Below are 23,211 nucleotides of genomic sequence, written 5' to 3' on the forward strand. Positions count from 1 at the left end.
CTGGCTGGATTGCTTCAGGAACTCTGGGCTGCTTCCAACATATATAAAAACATGAAAAGTCAAACTTACTGATACATGGCTGCCTTCAGATGTCTTCTAAAAGTTCTGTAGTTCTTTATCTCCTTATGATGGCATTCCACACCATTGTTGGCCCTTGGAGTTATAAGGAGAGGAAGGGACATACATGGACACCAAGTACAGTGATAGATACTTGAACCTCTGTCTGGTATGTACAAAGTCTGTGGTTAGTGCTGACTCCAAAGCTAATTAAAAACCATGCGTGCTTAAGTTAACTAATAATACTTCTACTTTGAAATGTTGCTTGCTATAATCTCAAGGTTCCCACTAATGGCCTCCCCCCCCACTTTATTTGGTCTACAGGACTCCCACATGGACCGCCAAGTGTTGGAAACTATTTTCCAAGGACCTCTATTAACAATCAGTCTTCAACTCTAACTGCAACACAAATGTCTTTTCCTATTCAAGGTGCACCTACAGTGGTACAGACTGGCTCCAGGATACTACAGAACCCTTCAGTTCACAGTCAGCAACAACAAAATGCTCCCATGACGGTCATACAGAACAAAGCTCCAATTTCTTGTGAAGTAGTCAAGGCCACAGTCATACAGAGCACCGTTCCCCAGTCTGCAGTTCCTGTTACTATCGCTGTAGGCGGTGGCGCACAACCTTCCAATCAGAATCCTAGCATTGCAGGGCCACAGCCCTCCGTTACTGTTGTCAGCTCTCAGACTTTGCTTCATCAACCTGTAATTCAGCAGTCCCCTTTGCACGCGGTGGTACCGGGACAAATACCCTCAGGCACTCCTGTTACGGTAATTCAACAAGCTGTACCTCAGGGCCATATATTTGGCAGAGTACAGAACATACCAGCATGCACATCAGCCGTTTCCCAGAGTCAACAGCTCATTACCACATCATCACAGCCAGTACAAACATCATCTCAGCAGTCCACAGCTGGTAACCAGCAACAAGACACGGTCATCATAGCACCTCAGCAGTATGTCACAACTTCATCCTCCAATATAGTTACTGCTACTACAGTTCAGAATTTCCAAGTTGCTGCTGGGCAGGTGGTTACGATCGCTGGCGTCCAAAATCCACCGACATCTAGAGTAGGGTTTCAGAACATTGCACCAAAGCCCCTCCCTTCTCAGCAAGTTCCCGCAACAGTGGTACAGCAGCCCATGCAACCATCACAGCAACAGCAGCCTCCGCCACCTCAGCAAAGTGTCGTGATCGTAAGCCAGCCAGCTCAGCAAGGTTCAACGTACGCACCAGCCATTCACCAAATTGTTCTTACCAATCCCGCTTCGATACCCGCTGGCCAAGCTGTCCAGTTGGGTGGGCAGCCAAACCTAACGCCAGCTTCCTCCCCGTCACCTGGACCAATTTCAAATAATCAAGTCCCTACCGTAATATCCTCTCCACCGCTCACCCCGCAAACGCAAGGACCCCCTCCCACGGTCAGCCAGATGCTTTCTGTGAAGAGGCAGCAGCAGCAGCAGCAGCATTCACCAGCACCGTCCCAGCCACAGATACAAGTCCAGCAGCAACAGCAGGTACAGATGCAAGTTCAGTCGCAGCAAAATAACCCAGCAGTGGGCCAGCCTCCTCCTAGTGAGTCAAGCCTGATAAAACAGCTGTTGCTTCCTAAGCGAGGCCCATCGACTCCCGGAGGCAAGCTAATTCTCCCAGCGCCGCAGATTCCTCCTCCAAACAACGCAAGAGCTCCCAGCCCTCAAGTGGTTTATCAGATGGCAAATAACCAAACACCAAGTTTTGGAGTTCAAGGGCAGTCTTCAGCTCAGCCACTCCTAGTTGGACAGCAAAACGTTCAGTTGGTGCAGAGTGCAATCCAGCCCCAAGGAACAGTCCAAACAGTTCCCATTTCCAATTTACAAATATTGCCGGGCCAGTTGATCTCAAATAGTCCAGCAACCATTTTCCAAGGGACTTCTGGCAATCAGGTCACCATAACAGTTGTGCCAAATACTAGTTTTGCTACGGCAACTGTGAGTCAGGGAAATGCGATCATTGCTCCAGCTGGAATTGCGGTGAGTGGCACTCAGGCAGGAGTTGGGCTGCAGGTGCAAACTCTTCCACCTACCCAGGCACCTCTAGCCGGACAATCGTCATGTTCTGCTGCTGCTGCTCCCCCGTTCAAAGGAGACAAAATCATTTGCCAAAAGGAAGAAGAAGCAAAGGAGGCAACAGGTTTACATATTCACGAGCGTAAAATTGAGGTCATGGAGAACCCTTCTTGCCGAAGAGGAGCTGCAAACACCAGCAATGGCGATGCAAAGGAAAACGAAACACAAGCGGGAAGTCTTCTAAACGGAAGAAAACATGACTCCAGTCTACCTCCAGCTAACTCAGGGAAAACTCAGAATGAGGCCAATCAGTTCTCGCAGGTCAGTAATGGACCGTCGTTAGACTTGGGTGAAAACGGAGCTCTTGGAAAGCAGAACTCTGAGCAACCAGAAACGCAGGAAATTAAAAGTGATTTGAGGAAACCCCTCGTTAATGGAATCTGTGACTTTGAAAAAGGCGATGGTTCCCATTTAAGCAAAAACATTCCAAATCACAAAACTTCCAATCATGTAGGAAATGGTGAGATTTCTCCAGTAGAACAAGGGAATATGGATGCCACACAACAAGATGCTGCCAAAGGTGATCAAGGGGAAAGATTTTCCAACGGACCTGTATTAGGTTTGGGTACTACGTCTGCTGTCAGCAGTACACAAGAGGCTTCAAAACTGTTAACCCAGCAACTTAGTGGTACCATTGCTGATGTACCTAATGGACCTCTAGCTTCAAGTTTGAATTCAGATGTGCCTCAGCAACGCCCAAGTGTAGTAGTTTCGCCACAGTCAACGGCCTCTGTTATACAGGGGCATCAAATCATAGCAGTTCCACACTCAGGACCTCGTGGGCCCCTGGCTACCCTGTCATCTGAAGTTCGGTCGACTAATGGCACAGCAGAATGCAAAACTGTAAAGAGGCCAGCAGAGGATAACGATAGGGAAAATGTTCCAGGAATCCCAAATAAAGTAGGAGTTAGAATTGTTACAATCAGTGACCCTAACAAGGCTGGCTGCAGTGCAACTATGGTTGCTGTGCCAGCTGGAGCAGATCCAAGTACTGTAGCAAAAGTAGCAATAGAAAGTGCTGCTCAGCAAAAGCAGCAACAGCAACAGCAACATCCAGTACCATACATGCAAAGTATGGTCACACAGGTAGGTCCAGAGCCTTTGTTTTTACTTATTTTAGTTACCCAACTCTCTCTTCTCTGTGTGTGTTTTGTGTGTGTGTGTGTGTGTGTGTGTGTGTAGAGATGTACAAATTCCACTTTTGCATTATTTCATACACTAGCTTGGAAATGTTAAGAAAACTGTTTTGTACATTCATATACTGATGTGGTATCACTCGCTGTTATCGTTTAAGCAATGGGAGTATAGTACAGCTTAAATTCACTGAAATGATCTGCAGTCTATCAGGATATAATTTGATTATGCACAGGCAAACCTTTTGTATTCACTTATTTTATTGTGGGTTCTCTTCGGAAAACTGAGTGATGTTTCCTTGCATTTTACAGTTTTAACGTGATTTTGTTCCTGCATATGTCGCATTCAAGGCTGTGTTTTGCATCTTAATGCCTCTATTTGCAATTGATGTCTTATTTATGCAGCATGTATACTTTACATATGCCTTATGCAGCTTTGTATAAAACAAACATGTAACTAAGGGATATATTAGCAAGGTTATTCCCTTCTGCATAAAGATTAATTACAAAATTTGGAGGATTATTGAAATGGTTGAGACATTTGAGCATGAAATGGATAATATCAGCTCTTCATCAGTAGATGTACTGTCTCTTCACTGGATCAAACAATATCATTTTTCTTACTACTTCACCTGCTATATATATTGTTAATTATCTTCATTTTGATGAAAGCAATATGTATGTGACATTACCTCCACTTATTTTTGGGTCCTTGTGTTCAACAAAAGAGCTGCAGTACTGAAAGTAAAACTGCTAGCTTTCCCCTGATGTGTGCATTTTGTTGCTGGTGTGCTAGAGAGACATTTGCAGCTTTAAAAACTCCTGAGATGAATATATAGCTCACCTACTGTTCCACAGTAGAGGATTTATCTGGGAGAAATATGTTTCTCATATCAAAGGGGCACATTCAGATGCTTTTTTAGATTGTATAAATTTAATCTATTTATAACCCACCTTTCCACATGGTGGCTTATAAAAAATTAAACAATATTCAGTCATTCCAAAACTATACAACAAAAACAGCAGAAAATCAAATCTCTAGCAAAGCCATCATTAAAATGAATAACATGACAAATAGGAATTAGAAAAAGGGGGAAAGCCTTAAAGCCATGTCCAAAATGAAGTTCTGAAGAAAACATAGTGAAATCTTAGGGAGTGGGTCACTTGATTGTGGAAATCCAGCATACACACATTTTAGATGCATTAGAAGAAACAGTCTAGTTTTCTTCAGTTTCTCCACAGTCAAGTTGCCAAAAAAGCAACAACTGGAAATGGGATAGAAGCAGGCCAAGTTTGGCACTTTTCTGTTGCATTGATTTCATCAAGAGAGACTAGGGCATAGGTTTTTAAGCAGCATTGATTTCCGTGGAAAAGCGCTAAGCTTTGGCTGAATTGTGCCTTTCTGCAGACTATAATATGAATGATTGTATAATTACAACTGGGTGTGTCCATAATGTGCAAATTTATTCATCTCTGTTCTGTTGTATATATCATCAGGATCATCCACAGAGCACTTATGGGTGATCTTGTACCCCTCTTTTTTTACCCTCCAACTTCCTGAGCTCTGCAGCGTGTTCAGTTTTCGGACTTGAAATACTTGTAACCCTACTAGCCAAACACCATGGATATTTATTGTTATTTATTTTTGTCCACCGGCAGTGTCTCTGTTTTGTCAGGATGCAGCGTCAGTATGTTAGCCCCCACCTATTATTCCTCCAGGTACAAGTTCAGCATTGACGCAGCTTCATCCAGTTCACATCCAAAGGAGAAATGAAGCATATTTCACTCACATATCGGCGACACTGATCTTGCTTTGTGTCCTTCTCTTGGCAAGAGCCAATAGAAACGCTGTATCTAAGCAGATACAATTCCGCAGTCCATGTGGGATATGTGACCAGAGATATGAATTACGTTCCTAAGTTGTATCAGTGCTTTGTTAGTTGTAAGCCAATAATGTTTTAATGCTGTCAATCCACTCAACCATGAAAGGCAACTTGCCCACTGGTACCAATTGTGCCTATAACACACAGCTTTGGGAAAATCTGGGGTGCTTTCTAGGTAGCGGCCTCGGTTCACATACAGTAGACTCTCCTGCATGCCCCAGGATCCTCTTGAACAGGCAGGGGTTTTTTGATGGATGTATAGATATTCCATGGAGGCAAGTCAGTGCCGAAAGCATTCCCTAAATGTGGAAAAATGGAAAGCCACTCAAACAGAATGTGGTATGTGAATTCACGCACAAAAGGGAAAGTCCCCTGCTGCGTAGAGTCAGCTGCACTGCTCTGCTCTCATAGCCCTTCACCGGTTGAATATCTAATTTGTGCTGCTGGAGGAAAGAGTGATGCTGGACTGAAGAGTGGGCAATCTCCACATTGGAACAAGCACCATGTACATGCCTTCAGTGGTTGGATGCCAGGAATTCTTTTATTTACATCCCTGCTCCCAGAAACCTCTTGTTTTTGTATGTTTGTGGATCACGCTTCATGGGATGGGGACAAAAGTATCAGAAAGCTTGAAAAAAGATCTACCCTAGCGCAAGAAGAAAAAATATTTTTAGTAAGGATTTTTCTCAGTCTTGAATTTCAGTGTCTATCCTATTAATTGGACCAGTACCTTAGTCTAGGGGTTCCCAAACTGTGGTCCATAAGCTTCATTCAAGTGGTCTGTGGTTTGTCTGTAAAAATGCAATTAAATATCACACAGCATCAGTACATTATAATTACTACAACAGGCCGAAAAATCATTAAGTGGTGTAATGAACACCTACAGCAAATTTCAAGTGGTCTGGACAGAAAAGGGTTTGGGAACCAGTAGCTAGACCATGAATAAGAAGTTTCACAGTAGTTATAATTTCTTGAAAATGTACTTAAAAGTTGGCCAGCGGGTGGGCTGAAAACATTCCTCTATTGGATGACATAATTATGACATCACAACCCTGTTTGTTTAGCTGCTTGTATCAAGACTACAGGTATTGAGCTAGACTATTACTATGTATCCTGCTGTCCCTTTACAAGCCACAAAATCTTGTCAAGCCTCTAAGGTGAGAAGGCTGCAGTTATTAAGTGAGTGGAAAGATGAGAGAGGGCATGGAAGAGTTCTTTCTCTTGTCTGCCTCTCATTCCTTGGGAAATTAGGAATGTGAAAGACAGGAGAGGGAGGCAGGAGAGCACATCCAGAAGAGAGGAAGTGCCAGAGAAATATAATGTGTGTGTTTGGGGTCATGGTTATCTTGTTGCAAAGGGGATGGTCCCTAGGTTGAAGGACCAGAAGACAAAGCAAGGGAGATTGCTTTTGGGCTGTGGGGAGAGAGCGCTGATAGGTTGAAGCTCCTCCTCTTTCTTGGGAGCTGAAGCAATGCTTGAATTCGATAAGGATTCCTTTCTTTTAGAAATAAGGGTGCCAACTGCTGTGGAATGCCTGTTCTTTAATTCTAAGGCTGCAGTAGTTCACTAATGAAGGAACGCTGTATATGCTCAACGTGATTCATAGCTATTGTAAATATTACAGGAGCCATCCCTGGTACTTTCCCCTCCCTCTGCGTTTTTTAGTTCTGCAGCTGTAATCATATTAATTACTTCACCAATCGCTATAGGGACCGCAACTGCTGTCCCCTCTTGCATAGTTTGCATTAAAATATGGTGAAGCTGGGTGGAACTGTGAATTGCAAGTGTTTATGAACCTAAAATGTTGGAAGATATGTTCCTCATTCAGGAAATGGTTGTATGTGTGGACATATTTTGGAACCTTTTCTGCCTGAAAGTATTACCAGGTCAAGAGGGGGAGAAATGACCTGTAGTGTAACCAGTGGCATAGTGTGGGGGGTGCAGGGGGGGCCGGCCGCACCGGGCGCAACATCTGGGGGTTAGGGTTAGGGGGCGCAAATCCACGGGTTAGGGGGCGCAAATTACTTGCCTTGCCCCGGGTGCTGACAACCCACGCTACGCCACTGAGTGTAACAGCACATGACAATGGTAGCATCAGTAGGAGAATTCTCAGTAACAGTGATGCCTTAATCATGTTTGCTATAGCAGGGCAGCATTTTCAGTCTGCCCCCAGGATTGAAGTTTCCAGACAACTTTAAAGTACATTTTTCTGAAACCTCTAAGAGCTACAGTACTGACTGTTGTTCCACTACCTATTGAATGACTGATTGATGACTGACACTGAAATCTGAGTTACAGGAAATACCATTATTGTGGTTATTGTATAAGGATATTGGGCTCAGCTACATTCCTTTTCTGTTTTGTTCTTGTATTATATTTTTTAAAATGTCAAAATGTTAGCCTTTTCTTGTTTATAGACAATAGTTCCAAAGAAAAGTCTGCAGTCAGAGACTTGTGGAAGCTGACTTCCTTTGTTTCTTCCCTTCACCCTGAAAAGCCTCTCTGGAGAGTTGGGTGCCCTGCTGAATTGGGTGATTCCCACTCACTGATGGTGCCCCTCCCCAATTTTCAGGAGTTCCCCCCTCACACATACCCTTGACCTTATTGCACCTCAGCCCAGTCATATTCAGTAGGGTATCCTTACTCTCAGGAGAGCCTTATTGTGGAGAGGGCGGAGTTTTGGTGAAAGTAACAAAGATTTCTTTATTCTTCTGTAATTGACACTAAGCAGAAACGAAACAAATCCAGATTTTTAACTTGTATTTTAGTAAAAGAGGAGTTTGATAAGTAAAAGTAGGGTTTTTAAAAAATAATGTATAGATGATGTCTCAAGTACTCTTCTAACCATTCTAATTTGTGAGACTTTGTAAGAAAATGTTCTCTGTACAAAAACATAGCTTGTAGTGCCTCCCCCATCCGCTTGTGTAACTATGCTTACTAGATACTTGTAGAGTTAGAACTTCTTCTCAAATAAATGATCTCAGTTTTTGCGTTATGTAGCAAGCCCCTATTACCTACTCAGAGCATCTCCAAAATGTTGATTGTTTCTAAATAACTGTGCGACTTTGTGTATATTCTGTTAATACACCCAAGTGATCTGAATTGCAAATTTTCGTCTTGAGCATAGATTACTTTTTGAAACTTCTTGTTTTATGTTCTACTGCTTCAGGTAACTTTTGACTATCAATTTATTTATTGTGTTCCTATTGCTTGTAGCATGATGGCCCTTATCCTATTTTATCTGTATGTTAATATGATAAAACTCCTGTCTCTCTCTCCTGTCTTACGTTATGACATGCCCTTGGGTTGTTCTTTACATGGATTACTTCAGCCCTGTTCCAGTGAAATTCCAACTGTATTGTTTGTTGGTATGTTTGTTTGTTTAAAAGTATTTGCAAAATGCTTTATGGCCATATCCTCACAAAATGATACTCAAGGAAGGAGTGATAACGATAAATAATGGCTATAACAGATAGTATTCAATAATTTCTCAGGGTAGTAGGTTAGAGCCCAACGCTGGGCAAAAGATTGCTGTATTGCAGTGGGTGGACTAGATGAGCCTTGTAGTCCCTTCAAACTATGATTCTATGATTTTTTTCCCCAGTTAATGTCAGGCAGCAGCTCCAAATCCACTTTCTTAACATACTTGTGATCCCGGTTAAGGCAGTGAAGGCAAACGTCTATAAAGGCCACTTCAAGCCTGCGACATTAGGGGCAAAAAGTCAGCTGGAGCCACCATTAAGACCATCTCCCCCTTGCACTCACAAACCTAACAGATATTGACAGTGGGCACAAAAGAAGGACCCCTACAGCAAATCTAAGTGTTTGGGCAGGATTATAATGAATGAAGGCAGTCCTTCAGATAACACAGCCCCAATCCATTTATAGTTTAGAAAGGTTAAACACTTTGAATTAGGCTGGAAACGTACTGGTACCCAGTGCAACACACAAAATTGGTGTATGTTAACAATGAGGTAGAGGATTGGAAATGTACTCCTGTGGCCCACCTGACATTCCCCTATTGAATGACCACCATGTTTTAATGGGGCCTGTACCCTCACCCGTGAAATTGAAACCCCCTGAAATGTGTAACTACTGTATGGTTTGGGCCTCTTTTTAGAAATGTGGCATCCAGTGTGCAGGCGCCAAGAAAGTCGAATGTAATTCAGATCTCTATTAACATGGATATTCTACACATGTTTGCATTCAGGCTACTCTGTTCACAGATTCATTTGGGAATTGTTTAATTTTTCCAAAGCTCTTTTGTTTTTGGTTTTTTGCTGAGGAGCAACTTGTTAACACTTTCAGCTTAATTATGCTAAAACAAACCTATGACAGTCTGAAGCTGAGACACTGCATCAAACCAATTGGCTATGTAGCCCAGTTCTCCTTCAAACTCTCCAACTGATGTCTTTCCTGGTCTGTTTCCTGACAGCCTTTTTAACGTGAGAAGCCATGGACTTGGTCTGGAAACTGTGAAAACAAGAAAGGATATGTTCTTTATTGCCCGCATTTCAGAGCTGGGCTTTGGAGAGACAATAGGGCTGGATTTAATTAAGCTGTTAAGCTAGTGGAAGCAATGAATCCTGCTAGTGCAACAAGACTTTTCCCACCGATGCACCACTTCCCACCTCGCCAGATCTGCTTGGGGAGGTCAGGATTACTACCAGAACCCTGAGGGCATTGAGAGATGGGGTTGTTCCAGCTGGCAAGCAGAAATATTTCCATTGATGGAACAATCTGCTTAGCACTGTTGAATTGCACCTGTAGTTTTGGATTCTAAGGCGAGTGAGTAGAAGGGAATTTACAGAATGAAATTTCAATCCCTTCCTCCCTCTTGCCTGGATCCACAGAAAAGCATCCCTAGGGGGTTGAGCTCTCCTGAGCAATGTGGGATGGGATACAAGCAGGCAAAACGTACCCAGTTTAGTGGGTTGGGGAAGGTGGTCCTGACCAATGTAGGATGGAGTATGAGGGGCTGCAGGACTCCAGCATTGACGCCTGGACCTTGTCGCATTGTTCAAGACACCTTGATGCTCTGGAGAGGCTTTTCAACGGGCATAAGTGGCTGTCCTTCTATGAACCTTCTTCCATTCACCTTTCTCAAGATGAACTTCATTAGCAGTAGATTCAGAACAGACAAAGGACTGCTTCACACAGCAGATTTAACTAATGGAATTCACTAAGCAAGTTCATAAAGGATGGTCTATCAGTGGCTCTTTGCCATGATAGCACAATGAAACCTACCAGTTGTTGCAAGATCAATAGCAAGGAAGGGCTGTTGCCATCAGGTCCTACTTGTTGGCTTTTTCTAGCAGTGCTAGAAATGGGATTGTAGACTAGGAAGCCCTTTCATGGATCCAATAGGGTTCTAGTTTCATTCGTTCTTTACATTTATTGGCAAAGGATACACACTTGTTAAATGCTGTAGAAATCTGTGAATTTTTTTACTGGATTCTGTACAGAATCATTCATTCTATAGAGTACATTATGCTTGTATCCAAGTAGTCCTACAGTTCTCTTAAGGGCAGATGTTGATGTTCCTTCAGTGCACCATAAGGCATCCATCTAGATGAGGAACACAGCTTTTCTAAAATATATCTTTGAGAACAGATGGGCCAAGCTGCCCTTATGACTGACTCTTGGTTTTTAATGTGCTGTAGATTTCTGGAGCAGATTGACCTCTCCTGGACATCAGTTCACTTGCAAACAAAGGATAGAGCCAAACATTTAGCTCAGACCACATACAATGATACTGAACTAGTTTGATCAGGCTGCAGTTCAAAATACTTTTTTTTTTTAACCATGGCACTGCCGTTTAAGGCCTTGTAACCTAGAGTGTTGTATTTCTTCTTTGTCTTATATTTGAGAAACTTGCATATGTTTCCAGACACTGTCTTAGTTATAACACCTTTTATCCTCGAAAGCTATAGATAAATTTAAAACTACTCAGACTTGCAAGCATGAGAAGGGGTCGTTTTTAAACTTAGTTCTTGAATAAAGAATCTCAAGATAATTTGCATCTTTTATATGTTGGGCTTTATATGTAGTTTTCCTACTCTTTCATTTTGAATACATGAAATCAATATTTGACAGGGCCAGCCCAGGACATTTTGCTGTTTGAGGTGAAACTGCAAATGATGCTCCTCTTGCCAAAATATTGATGCCTACTATTCAAGGCCATTCAACTTATTTTAACACTTGAGGCAAAAAAAATCTACAACCACCTGTCCCCTTTCACTGGCAGTAAAAATGCAGTAATAATAAATGACAAATATTTGGTGCCTTTTAATGACATCCAAAATCAGCTGCATGAGGTGGTAGCCTCACTCTGCTAAATGGATGGGCTAAACCTGGAGGCAGGCAAATCTTGTCCCCATCTTCACAAATGTGAAGAAGGAAGGCCCAGGTAGCTACCAACCATTGAAAGCAGGGAAGGTCCTGGAACAGATAATTCAACAGTCGGTCTGTGATGCTATGATTACTAAGACCCAGCATGGGTTTCTCAAAAATAAGTCATGCCAGACCAATCTGATTACTTTTTTTGATGGAATTACAGACTTGGTGGATCAGGGAAATACTGTGGACATAGTGTATCTTGATGATGTTTGAATTGTATAACAAATTCCATCAACCAAACTACAGTGGTACCTCGGGTTACAGATGCTTCAGGTTACAGACTCTGCTAACCCAGAAATAGTACCTCGGGTTAAGAACTTTGTTCAGGATGAAAACAGAAATCATGTGGCGGGAGGCCCCATTAGCTAAAGTGGTATTTCAAGTTAAGAATGGACCTCCAGAACGACTTAAGTTCTTAACGCAAGGTACCACTGTATGTATTTCAGTTTCTTTAATCTCTGCTAACATTCTGTGAACTATGTTTTAAAATACTGCATTTACTAAGTGATGGAAATAACCCACTACACGCAGGTCTCGCTATCTGAACACAATGCGTTCTCAGGAAATCGTTTATTAAGACAAGTGTTTGCATAACGAGTCAACTATTCCATTTGTTCCTATGAGGAACTTTCTAATGTGTTCCTGATAATAGGATTTTGACTCCAAAATGACACACACACACACACACACACACACACACACACAGGAAAACCGTCTGAAACCTTACAAAAGGCAAATAAGGAAGGGAAAATGCTTTCTTGTTCAATCTCTCCCCCATTCTCCCCCTCCCATCATGTTTTCTGGCAAAACAGCTGGCATGGTCCAGCAAAACAGAAAAGGGTAACGCTTGTTTAAGCCTGCATATTTGGTTACAGTACTACATGAAGGTTTAGCTGTTCGGATTGGCGGTGTGTATAGAGGACTTTAGATACTAATTCCTCATGTTTGGATAAGTGAGTTTTTGTATAACAAGCGTTGGGATAGTGGGACCTGCGAGTATCTCCTATGCTGCCCCATATATGATTTGCCCACTACTCTTCTGATTCATAGAGTGATTTATTGTGATCCCCAAAATTCAGTCTCTTGTTAAATGGGGAGGATAAAAATTTCAGGTAATATATTTCACATTAGTTACACTCAGGACTAGAGTGCTTATAATTAAAAATATATGTACCTTGTATGGTATCATGGGGAAGTAATCACCTTTTCTGTCACCAGCAGTTACATTGTTTGAGTTGAGCAGTTTATGAAAATACCTCAAAAGATTGGTTCCTTTATGCCTAACATTTATCTTTGCCATATTTGAAGTTTTAAAAATACATGTTTTGAATGATAAGATAAATGAAAAATTATTTTGGAGTGGGAGGGGGGAGAGAATGTTTAGTTCTTTGAGTGAGAGTAATCTTATTTATTATCAGTTTCATTACTGTTAAGCTATCATATATTTATTGTTGTTTTTTGAATTGGCTGCTTTCCCATATCAGATTCAAGCTGCAGTGTATGTAATGTGTTAAGATAAATATATACGCGCCCAGTTATCACAAAATCCTTGCTATTTGAATTATGTATATTTTGCCTATGTGCACTTTGAATTGTACTAATGGTAACCTTTAAATAATAGTTTCATTTCTGTGTAGTATGTATTTGAATAATGAACCATACAAAATGGGCTTGTGAAGGAAGCAGCGTATTCCGAGGACAGTTTGCATTTATGATTCAGTACCCTAAATTCCCAAAGAGTGAGTTAGGAACTGTAATGTATTTTGATGTAATGCCTTTACAGTCTTTTTTTTTTTTTAACCCACAAACTGTATTGTAATGGTAATCTAATTACCCGCACATTTTTGTATATATGTGAAGACTGGTGAGATGCTGCTGCTGCTGCTACTGGGACCGTGTTCGCCTTTCTTTTCCAGGCCAGATTCTCAGCCGAGGTGATAAGAAGAGATTTCTTGGTATCCAGTGCAGATCCAAATCCAACTTTCAGTGCATGCACCTTGTGTTGGAGAACAGTAATAGCCCATGCATTTCAAAGTACATATAAAGTACATAACTTCTTCCGCAAAGAATCCTGAGAACTGTTGTTTACCCACCAGAGCTACAATTTTCATTACCCTTAAACTACAGTTCCCATCGGAGAAGCCATGTGCTTTAAAAATATGCTGTGGATGATGTAGTCTAAGAACAATTTGGGTTACTGCAGCATTGATTTTATCCTTTGCAGATGCACCTGGCCTGCTCACGGTTTCAGGGCTCCAGCTCAAGCCGTGAAAGAGCAGGAAGCCCAATTTCACATGTATGAATCTCTTTAGCCGTGTGTTTTCCTTTTGGTTTATTGGCTCTCTGCCACTAGTTTTCAGCAGAGATCCCAGATGTAGAGATTCCTGAGCATCATGAGAGAATTGGCGTTAAAGGGATGTAATGGATAATTGATTCTCCTTTTTCAAACGGGATAGCTAAAAAATAAATAAATCCTGGCGTGAAGAGTGCATTAAAGCCAGATTGGGAGAATAACCAACATTCAACTTTGCACGCAAATTAGCATGCTGATGGACCCTGATGTAAAATTGACTCCTCACAAAAATCTGATGGCCATTTTTCCTGGCTCTTTGTCAGAGGCTCTGCTCAGTAGTAAATGAAAGCTGAGTGGCTTCTTCCTTTTTGCCCTGATCCTGTCCATCTTACTTAAGCAGTTTTGGGCAGTGTTAGCAAAATTCTTGAAAAGCACCTGGCAAATGGAGGGCACTGAATAAACATTACACCGTCTCAGCAACACCAACAAGCAGATGGCTCATTTCAACCCAATTGGATTTTAGCAAATGGAAAAACACCTAGCTTGGTGTGCTGTTTAAAACGACAGTATTGATTGCAAATATTGCTCATTGTTAAAGTGTTTTGCATTGTGTTTGTAGCTTCATCTGGACAACTAATTTGCTGCAGTTTGAGACAGGAAGGAGTTGGCATCATTTTTAGCTTTCTATTTTTCTATATTTTTCCTTTGAGGGCATTGCTTTTGTGATTGGTGATTGAGAGAGCTATGTATTAACTCACCTGGAAGCTTGTTTTATTTGACTTTCCAGAAACATCTGTTAATTGTAGCTATGCTTCCCTCCCATTATTGGTTTATCATAGAAGTGCTTGATATTGGGCCAGTTTTCCAAAAGTAAGAAATCGGTTTCTTCTGGGGCTTGAAAAATGTCGACTTTCTGACTCCCTTTTCCAGTTCCCCCTTCTTCATAAGCACTTACTTGATCCATGCTATTTAAATAGGCTTCTGTGGAAAGCCGATTGGCAAAACTTCAAGCAGCTCCAAAGCCATTGGCTCCAGCCTCACCTTGATATGGTCAGGCTAGTTGCTGCAAAGCAGGTGCATAGCTCCAGGAGCTATTATGTGTTGCTGTGTATGGAGCCCTTGAAGTTCCCAGATGGAGTGACTAAGCTTGTCATTTGACTGTTATTCGCTTTTGAATAACATGAATGTACTGAGAGTTAAATTTCAGTAATCTATTGTCAGTAAGGCAAAAAAAAAAAAAAAAAATCATGCCACACAGGCTATTCGTTTTTCAGTCTGAATTATCTCTATGCTCCTTGCATTTAGTTCAGTTTCTCCTTAATTTATGTAAGACCATTCTTGAAGAGGTCTTTGAACTTATGCTGATCTTTAAGTTTTTTTGTTTTTTTTTACAGGAGGCATACAACTGAAACTTGGCTTTTATAATTTTTGCATCTGTGGGTTAAACTACAGAGCCTAGGACTTGCCGATCAGAAGGTTGGCAGTTCGAATCCCTGCGACGGGGTGAGCTCCCGTTGCTCGGTCCCTGCTCCTGCCAACCTAGCAGTTCGAAAGCACGTCAAAGTGCAAATAGATAAATAGGTACCACTCCAGCGGGAAGGTAAACGGCGTTTTCGTGCACTGCTCTGGTTCGCCAGAAGCGGTTTAGTCATGCTGGCCACATGACCTCGAAGCTGTATGCCGGCTCCCTTGGCCAATAAAGCAAGATGAGCACCGCAACCCCAGAGTCGGCCACGACTGGACCTAATGGTCAGGGGTCCCTTTACCTTTACTAGGCATAGTATGGTCATGGTTATGTTCCTTCATAGAAAATGTTGAGAAAAATAAGCCCAGGGTGCTTTTTAAAAGGTCTTGTGCTCAGCGCTACACTTGTTCACTCCTTTTAATGATGGTTTGTTTAACTGATCTGGTGGACTTGCTGGATTTCTATATATTTTGCATTTATTTAAGGGGAGAAACTCATATGACTATAGTTTACCATGTACTATATGGCAAAAGCTGGTCAGATACAGGTAATCGTTTTCCTATACCAACTTCCGCTTGCCCAATGTTTCTGAAACAGTGGACATTGAACCACTTTCTGGTGTGCCTCAGTGCCACAGCCTTCCCCACCTTTTAGTCATGCTATAGCCTTTTAGTCTGACTAGTACCAGCTCCAGAAGCTCCTTGTCTGCTGATTATAGGTGGCCAGGATACAAAGGAGAATGTGGGAAGGGAGGTCTCAGGAGGTGTTGAAGGGCAATAGAAGCCGAGATAAGTGTTGTCTATGCTCTGGTAACCTTTGGTTGTATTCCAGCAATACATTATACGTAGGGACAGTTTGAAAACTTCCGCTTGTGCAAAATTCAGTGGCCAGGCTGCTCACCACGGCAAGATGGCTTGAGCATATAGTGTCAATCCTGGCCGAACAGCACTGGCTTCCAGTTAGTTTCCAGGCCCAATTCAAAGTGCTGGCTTTGGCCTATAATTCCTTAAATGGATCTGCACCACAATATTGCAAGGACTACCTCTCTCCATATGAATCTACCTGGACCCTGCAGTGTTCTTCTGAGGCCCTTCTTCGTGTGCTTCTTCCACGAGAGGTCTAGATAGTGGCAACAGGAAATGGGCCTTTTCTGCAGTGGCTTCCCATTTGTGGAATGCTCTTTCCAGGGTGGTTCAGCTAGAGCCTTCTTTATACACTTTTAGGTGCCAGGCAAAAGCATTCCTCTTCAAACACCCTAGATCCCTTTAAATGTGTTTGAGGGGGATTATTGGCTTGATTGGTTTTTGTCCTTGTTCTTATTATATATTTTGTGTTTTTTTCTGCTTGCATTTTTATGCTGTGAATCACCCTAAGATCTACAGATGAAGGGTGGTATACAAATTTTAATAATAATAGGAAGACAAAAATAAAGATCGTAGTAGTAACATAAATAAACTGTGAATAATGAGGAAGGAGAGCAGACAGGAAAGCTCTAACAGAAAGACGTTCATGTAAAAGGACCTGGAAGGAAGGGTGAAAGAAACTGGCAGTTTGGTTGAGAGATAAGGTAAAGGTTGAATGTGAAAGGAGAATAGGAGGAGAGATTACAGGTAATGGATAAAAATACTTTTGAGAAGCATGTGAGGATGGAAAGGGAAAATATAGTATAAAAGGCCTTCACCACCTGGAGCATCTGGATCAGCAAATTCTGCCTAAAGTGGGGAGACTTTCACAATACCACTGGAGCAAATGTCAGTATTATTATGATTATCATCATCATCATCATCATCATCATCATCACAGTGGTACCTTGGTTTAAGAACACCTTAGTTTATGAGCAACTTGGATTAAGAATGCTGCAAACCTGGAAGTAGGTGTTTTGGTTTGTGAATTTTGCCTTGGAATAAGAACATGTTTCACTTCCTGTTGAGTGTGTTCCATTTGTAAAATGAGTCTCCCACTGCTATGGAAAAGCATGCCTTGGTTTAAGAACACTTAGGTTTAAGAACAGACATCGGAATGGATTAGGTTCGTAAACCAAGGTACGACTGTATAGCAAATGTCTGTATTTAGCTTAAGGAAAGCTGAACTGTGGAACTCCTTGCCACAAGGGAAAATGTGGTGGAAAAGAATTTAGTAATTTCCAAAGCTGGATTATTTATGTATAGAAAATGATACTGTTAATTGTCAGGTGATTATGCCAAACTCTGCCTCCATCTGCCACCATTTTGTGGTTGGCTTTGTCCTTAAACCACCATTGTGTGACTGGTGGGCCTCAGAGGGAATTTTCAGCTGTGTCAAGTGGGCCCTGGGACCCCTGCGCTCGCAATGGATACAAAACAGTTTCTCAGTCTGTTCTCCTATATTTAGCTTGTTACCTAATATTAATTGGGCTAGCAGATTTCTCTTAGCAAATAATTTTGTTCTGTTAATTTAATTAATGATTTAATTCTGAATACATGCTGTATGACTTGTTTTATTTTCAAAATAATGACCTTTCATCAGGTAGAATCAATTCTCACTAGGTGAAAGTTTTCAAATACAATAAACAGTGTGGGACAACATGAGTATGTTGGTGTATTGAAGAGACGATATTGATATAAGCACCAGTCTTACAAAAATAAATCACATGGTATAATCATCCTGGAACCTCAGAATGCAGGGTGGGTGGGTACCTGTTTCTCATTAAAATGAAAAACAAATTGTGGAAAGTATCACAGATGTTGAGGGAAAGGATTCTAGCCTGGTGTTTTATTTGGCATGCTAATGTTTAACTTGCTAAAGTTAACGCTGATGGAGAGATTTCCAACATCTCACCTTCATTTTAAAATGGTATATGAAAGATGGAATATGTTACTCCCCCCCCCCCTTTAAAAGTGAAGGCCTGCCGATATGGTAAATACTTAAAACAACCCCATTACTTACCAACATCATATGTGCACATGTTGTGGTATATACACAATGAACAGGTTGATCAAATCTTGAGAGTTGCTCATTCAAAACTTTACTTAACGTTTGTTACAGGCAGTGAAAGGAAAAACCAAATATACATGGTGGTTTTAAAGATAATCCTTTAAATTACTCTGACTGAAAAAAAGATAAGTTGCCAAATTCATACAAGTATGTTAAATTGCTCCATCACTTTATCTCTATAGAGAAAGATTGCCATCTGGAAAGCTTCCTAAAAGCTGTATCTAATTCTGTGTTGAACCTGAAACGCAAAAATAGAGCTGCTATAGAATATTGGGGAAAGTCTGTAAATAGCTCAAGAGTACTCCAGTCTTTATTTCATTTTACTATTTAGAGACAGTGAGTACCATCTATCTCCCTCTGCAGTCAATAGCAAAACTGCTGATCACTATGGTTTCACCTATTGCCGCTGGAAGTGTGCTCCGTGAAAATCAGATCTTGCATTGTTCAATAAATAATAATCAGGCAGGAATTTAAATCCTCCTTGTTTTGAATTTTCCCACAGAGCACACCTGTCGCACCCGTACCAATGCAAGTCCAGGGCCCATCTGTCAGTTTGCCACCTTCTGTGTTCACTGTACCAAGTTCGCACACAGAACAAGTGAAAAAACCAGGACAGAATTTCATGTGTCTCTGGCAATCCTGTAAAAAGTAAGTGTTTTTCTTTGAGTTGACCCATATATTACAAAGGTTTAGTTTTATGCAACATGATATTTGTGATTGTTGACCCCATCCTTTTTAAAGTTTCCCATCAGTCAGCTCACCTGTCAGCTAACTGAGCAAACAAGGTTTTTTTTATAGAGAAATAGAGAAAAGCATCCCTCTCTCAGTTCTTTTCCCACCACTGGAAACTAAGGACTTCTTTTGCTAGGGAGTTTGATGGAAGACAAAGCTGAAGATGATCTTTGGGAGAGTGAGAGAGCCAATACCCTTAGTGACTGGTTTTAGGGAACTTCATTTGAAATACATTATTCCCTTACCCTCAGTGTCAATGGATGAGCAGAATCTTTACCACCATTCAAGTGCCTGTTTGCACAAGTGGTCAGTCTTACAAATGTTTAATTCTTTCTTAGGGAAGGGGAGGTCTTTATCAGCTTTTTTTTAAAGGTACAAATCCATTCCTTTCTGCTGCATATGAGTTCAGTGGTACTTCAGTTTTCAAACGTCTCCATTGACAAACATTTCGGTTTTCTAACTCCGTAAACCCGGAGGTAAATGCTTCAGTTTTCGAACACGCCTCAGAAGTCGAACATGCCATGCGGCTTCCACTGAGTGCAAGATCCTGAGGTCTAGCTGTAGGCTATTGAGTTTTCAGTTTTCGAACATTTCAGAACTCGGAAAAGATTGCATTTGAAAACCGAGGTGCACAGTCTTTTGCAGCCAGCAACCCTTAGCGATAGTAAGTCAAACTTCTGAATATTTAACATTTGCCATTTCTTGCATTTTTATTTTTCAGTATTCATGTTGATTGCTCAGGCGACAAAATTGTTAGCAAAATCGTATTCCTTCTTCGCCTGAGTTTAAATGTATTACATTTTCCAGGTGGTTTCAAACGCCATCCCAGGTTTTCTATCATGCTGCAACTGAACATGGAGGAAAAGACGTCTACCCTGGACAGTGTTTATGGGAGGGCTGTGAACCTTTCCAGCGGCAAAGGTTTTCCTTCATTACCCACTTGCAGGTAGAAATTGGTCTCCTATCCCTTTTCTCAGTATTGATGTGAAATTTGAAAGGCATTATTTTCAAATAAATATAAAAATTCTACGCTAGATAGTAAGTGATGCACATTCCTTCTAATGCCAAGAATGGCAGGCTCAGAAACAGTGCAGAAAAAGCAGTCCAGTGTGATCTGAGCATGCTCAGTGGCCTTCAGGAACTACAGTAAATTAAGATTGTGGATGTGGGGAGGGGGGAATGAAGGGGGAATTGTGAGGAGAGAATTAGTTTATAGATGGGGTGGAGCATGTGCATCATGAGGTGAAATAACTTCTTTCTATGCACTATATTGGGAGACAGCAGAAGGCCCAGCTGTAGAACAACAGGGTGCTCTAATTCAGGGGCTTGCAGTCAGTTTCAAACCAAAAGTCTTATCGCAACATACATATATATCACATTTGATAGTAATAAAATGCAGAGCAAGGGAATTTCTGCCCCTCTCTCCTCCACCAGCAAATACCATTTTATTTTCCCAAGCTGTGAAAGCATTTTAACCTCCTGAAGTGGTTTTAATGCTGCTGTGTTTATATCCTTATCCATGAATTGTTTTACTGATGTTTTGTTCTTCTTCCTAATTTAATGTTGTGAACCACCCACTGCAATCTGTTACTCACTTTTCTAGGAGTAAGCATCATTGAACTCAATGAAACTTACTTCTGAGTTGCCATGCATAATGTTGTGCTTTCAGTTCCCTGTAAACATGATCAAAGCTTGCTCATATTTATTACATTTTTTTACAATGGCTGAGACCAGCATGATGCACCAAATATTTCTACCTCATTCATCAACGGGCTGTAGGTTTGACCTTTTCCAGGTGTTTTTCTATTAGCTTCTGTGCAGTAGCTAGGAGAGTGCTTATCCAAATGGTGTTTTCCTTCTTCATTGCATTTCATTCTTCAATCTATAACGAGGCAATGAATTATAACAACACAATGTACAAAATGTCTCAAATTCACATTCTTCAATATGATGTTGCTGATTTTTCCATATTGACTGGGCAGTGTGCAGAGTCTCCACCCATTAATGTGAATGTGCATAATTGCAGTGTTTGTGTATGTTCACCAGTCAATATATGAGACGTTTATGTACACACAAACACACACCACTCTGTCTACTACGTCTGTGTTATGTATTTAACATATTTTCCTCTCAAACAGGATAAGCACTGCTCAAGAGATGCCCTTCTTGCAGGATTAAAACAAGATGACCACGGACAAGCAGGAAGTTCAAAACCTTCCACAAAGTAAGAGACATGAGCTTCATTAGTAATCTAGCAGCAGAATCCTATGCATGTTTTCTCTGAATTCCAGCTGTGTTCAGTGAAGCTGTGTCCCAGTTTAGCATGCATAGGATTGCTGGCTAAGTTCTCCTGGATGAACACTTGCATTGTTGGGGATGCAGCAAGGTCGCATTGCCAATCACCAGTCTAATACCTCATCTCCTTCTGATCCTTTGGTGGCAGAGGGTGGGGCAGCTTATGGGTGGCATGTAGCTCACCAAATCTGTATTTTTCGCTTGGCACATACTGTGTACAGCTCACCAAACAGTACACTGAAGATTGTGTTATTTGTATGGAATGTCTGCTCGTGAGTCTATGCATTTTTCTAGCAGTCGAACGCTAAATATCTTTGTCGCGGAAGGGTCCCAACATCCTTACTATTCCTTTTTAAATCTCTCACAGTTACAGAAACTAGGCATTATGCAACGAGAGCAGTGAGCTATACCCCCTTCCAATTTCAACTGCCAGTTGAATAAGTCATTACTCCTGTTCATCCCATTTTGAATGGGAACCCAAATTGTCTCCTTTTGTAATGCTGTCATCTTCATGAAAAGTTCTGATCCTTCTTCCTGCAGTATCTCTGCCCACACATGAAAGGATCACCGTAGAACTAAGCAGAGCTCTTGTTTCTCCCCTCAGTTCATGGGCCACACTCATTTGCAGTATGACCAATTATTATAGAAAGATTTGTGCGCTGCTTCCTAATCTCCCATCTCATCCTCCTTTCGTCATTTTATTTACCGTATTTTTCGCCCTATAGGGCGCACAGGCCCATAGGGCGCACCTCGTTTTTTTTGGGGGGGGGATTTCCCGACCCCAGCCCCCAGAACAGGCTGCTGTCCGCAAGCCTTGGGAGCCTGGCAGGAACTCCCGCCGGGCTCCCAAGGCTTGTGGATAGCTTCCTGAAGCCTGGAGAGCGAGAGGGGTTGGTGCGCACTGACGCCTCTCGCTCTCCAGGCTTCAGCGAAAACCTGCATTCGCCCCATAGGACACACACACATTTCCCCTTCATTTTTGGAGGGGGAAAAGTGCATGCTATAGGGCGAAAAATACGGTATGTCACTTTTAGAGATGGTATAAAGGAGGAGACAGGGATATTGGGACATGCCTAGACCTCCCGTTCTGTAGGTGGCACTGGTGCACTTATTTGCAAAGCATACTGAAGGGAAGGGAGAAAACAAACAGGCCACTGATCTCTGTGTGGAACCCACTGCACACTGCAGCTGTGGGGGGGGAAAGATTCTAACATGATTCTAAGCATGGCTATCAAAGGATTAAAAAAAATCTTTATCATATGATTTGAATAGATTGGATATGTTTGCACATTAGCAAAACGAATATTAAAAAGAAAAATCTGGGTCTGTAACAACATTAGCAACTTGAGAATCAACAATTATAACTTTCTATGTGTCCGGGAAGTTTTAAAAAATGGTCGATGTTTTATTGTGTTTTAAAATAACTTTGTTGGGAGCCATCCAGGAGTGGCTAGGGCCACCCAGTCAGATGGGCAGCATACAAATAATAAAATTATTATTAAGTTATTATCATCATTACATATGATTGTTTTAGATCATAAGAGTTCATATTTGAGCAGTGATTTCAATTGAGGAGTGTAATATTTTTAACCACCAGCATAAAGCACTAGCCTTTCGGGAGGAAATATATTGATTTTAATCTTTTTCTAGGGAGGAAATATTTATTGTGCCTCTTTTTAATTCCTTTTCTTGTTGTTTTTAAAATCTCATTTAGGCCGCCAAATGCAGCAGGGGCTTCTTCCACTCCCAGAGCACAGAAGGCCATTGTCAATCATCCTAGTGCTGCCCTCATGGCACTAAGAAGGGGATCAAGAAACCTTGTTTTCAGAGATTTCACAGTAAGTAGCAAGCATATGGATTAAACAGG

General features: G+C 41.5%; 1 protein-coding gene and 1 long non-coding RNA gene across 5 annotated transcripts in view; one reads left to right on the forward strand and one right to left on the reverse strand.

Moving 5' to 3' along the window:
- ARID2 (AT-rich interaction domain 2) overlaps positions 1-23,211 on the forward strand; it is a 101,456-nt gene that overhangs the window by 75,618 nt on the left and 2,627 nt on the right. For 2 of the 4 annotated variants that reach the window (XM_083399275.1, XM_083399276.1), the window contains 5 exons: positions 487-3,257; positions 18,820-18,965; positions 19,857-19,995; positions 21,188-21,273; positions 23,059-23,182. In XM_083399275.1, coding sequence (XP_083255401.1) covers positions 487-3,257; positions 18,820-18,965; positions 19,857-19,995; positions 21,188-21,273; positions 23,059-23,182 — 3,266 coding nt within the window. Of the gene's footprint in view, positions 1-381; positions 3,258-18,819; positions 18,966-19,856; positions 19,996-21,187; positions 21,274-23,058; positions 23,183-23,211 lie in introns of all 4 variants that reach the window. The other 2 variants (XM_083399273.1, XM_083399274.1) reach the window with 1 other exon arrangement.
- On the reverse strand, positions 4,929-6,286 carry LOC310658278. Its single transcript, XR_014502174.1, has 3 exons — positions 6,072-6,286; positions 5,918-5,978; positions 4,929-5,833 (listed from the first exon to the last, which is right to left on the reverse strand). It is a non-coding gene; the product is annotated as an uncharacterized lncRNA (long non-coding RNA).

The sequence above is a fragment of the Podarcis tiliguerta genome, assembly GCF_965153285.1.
Source record: "Podarcis tiliguerta genome assembly, chromosome: 10".
Taxonomy (NCBI): Eukaryota; Metazoa; Chordata; class Lepidosauria; order Squamata; family Lacertidae; genus Podarcis; species Podarcis tiliguerta.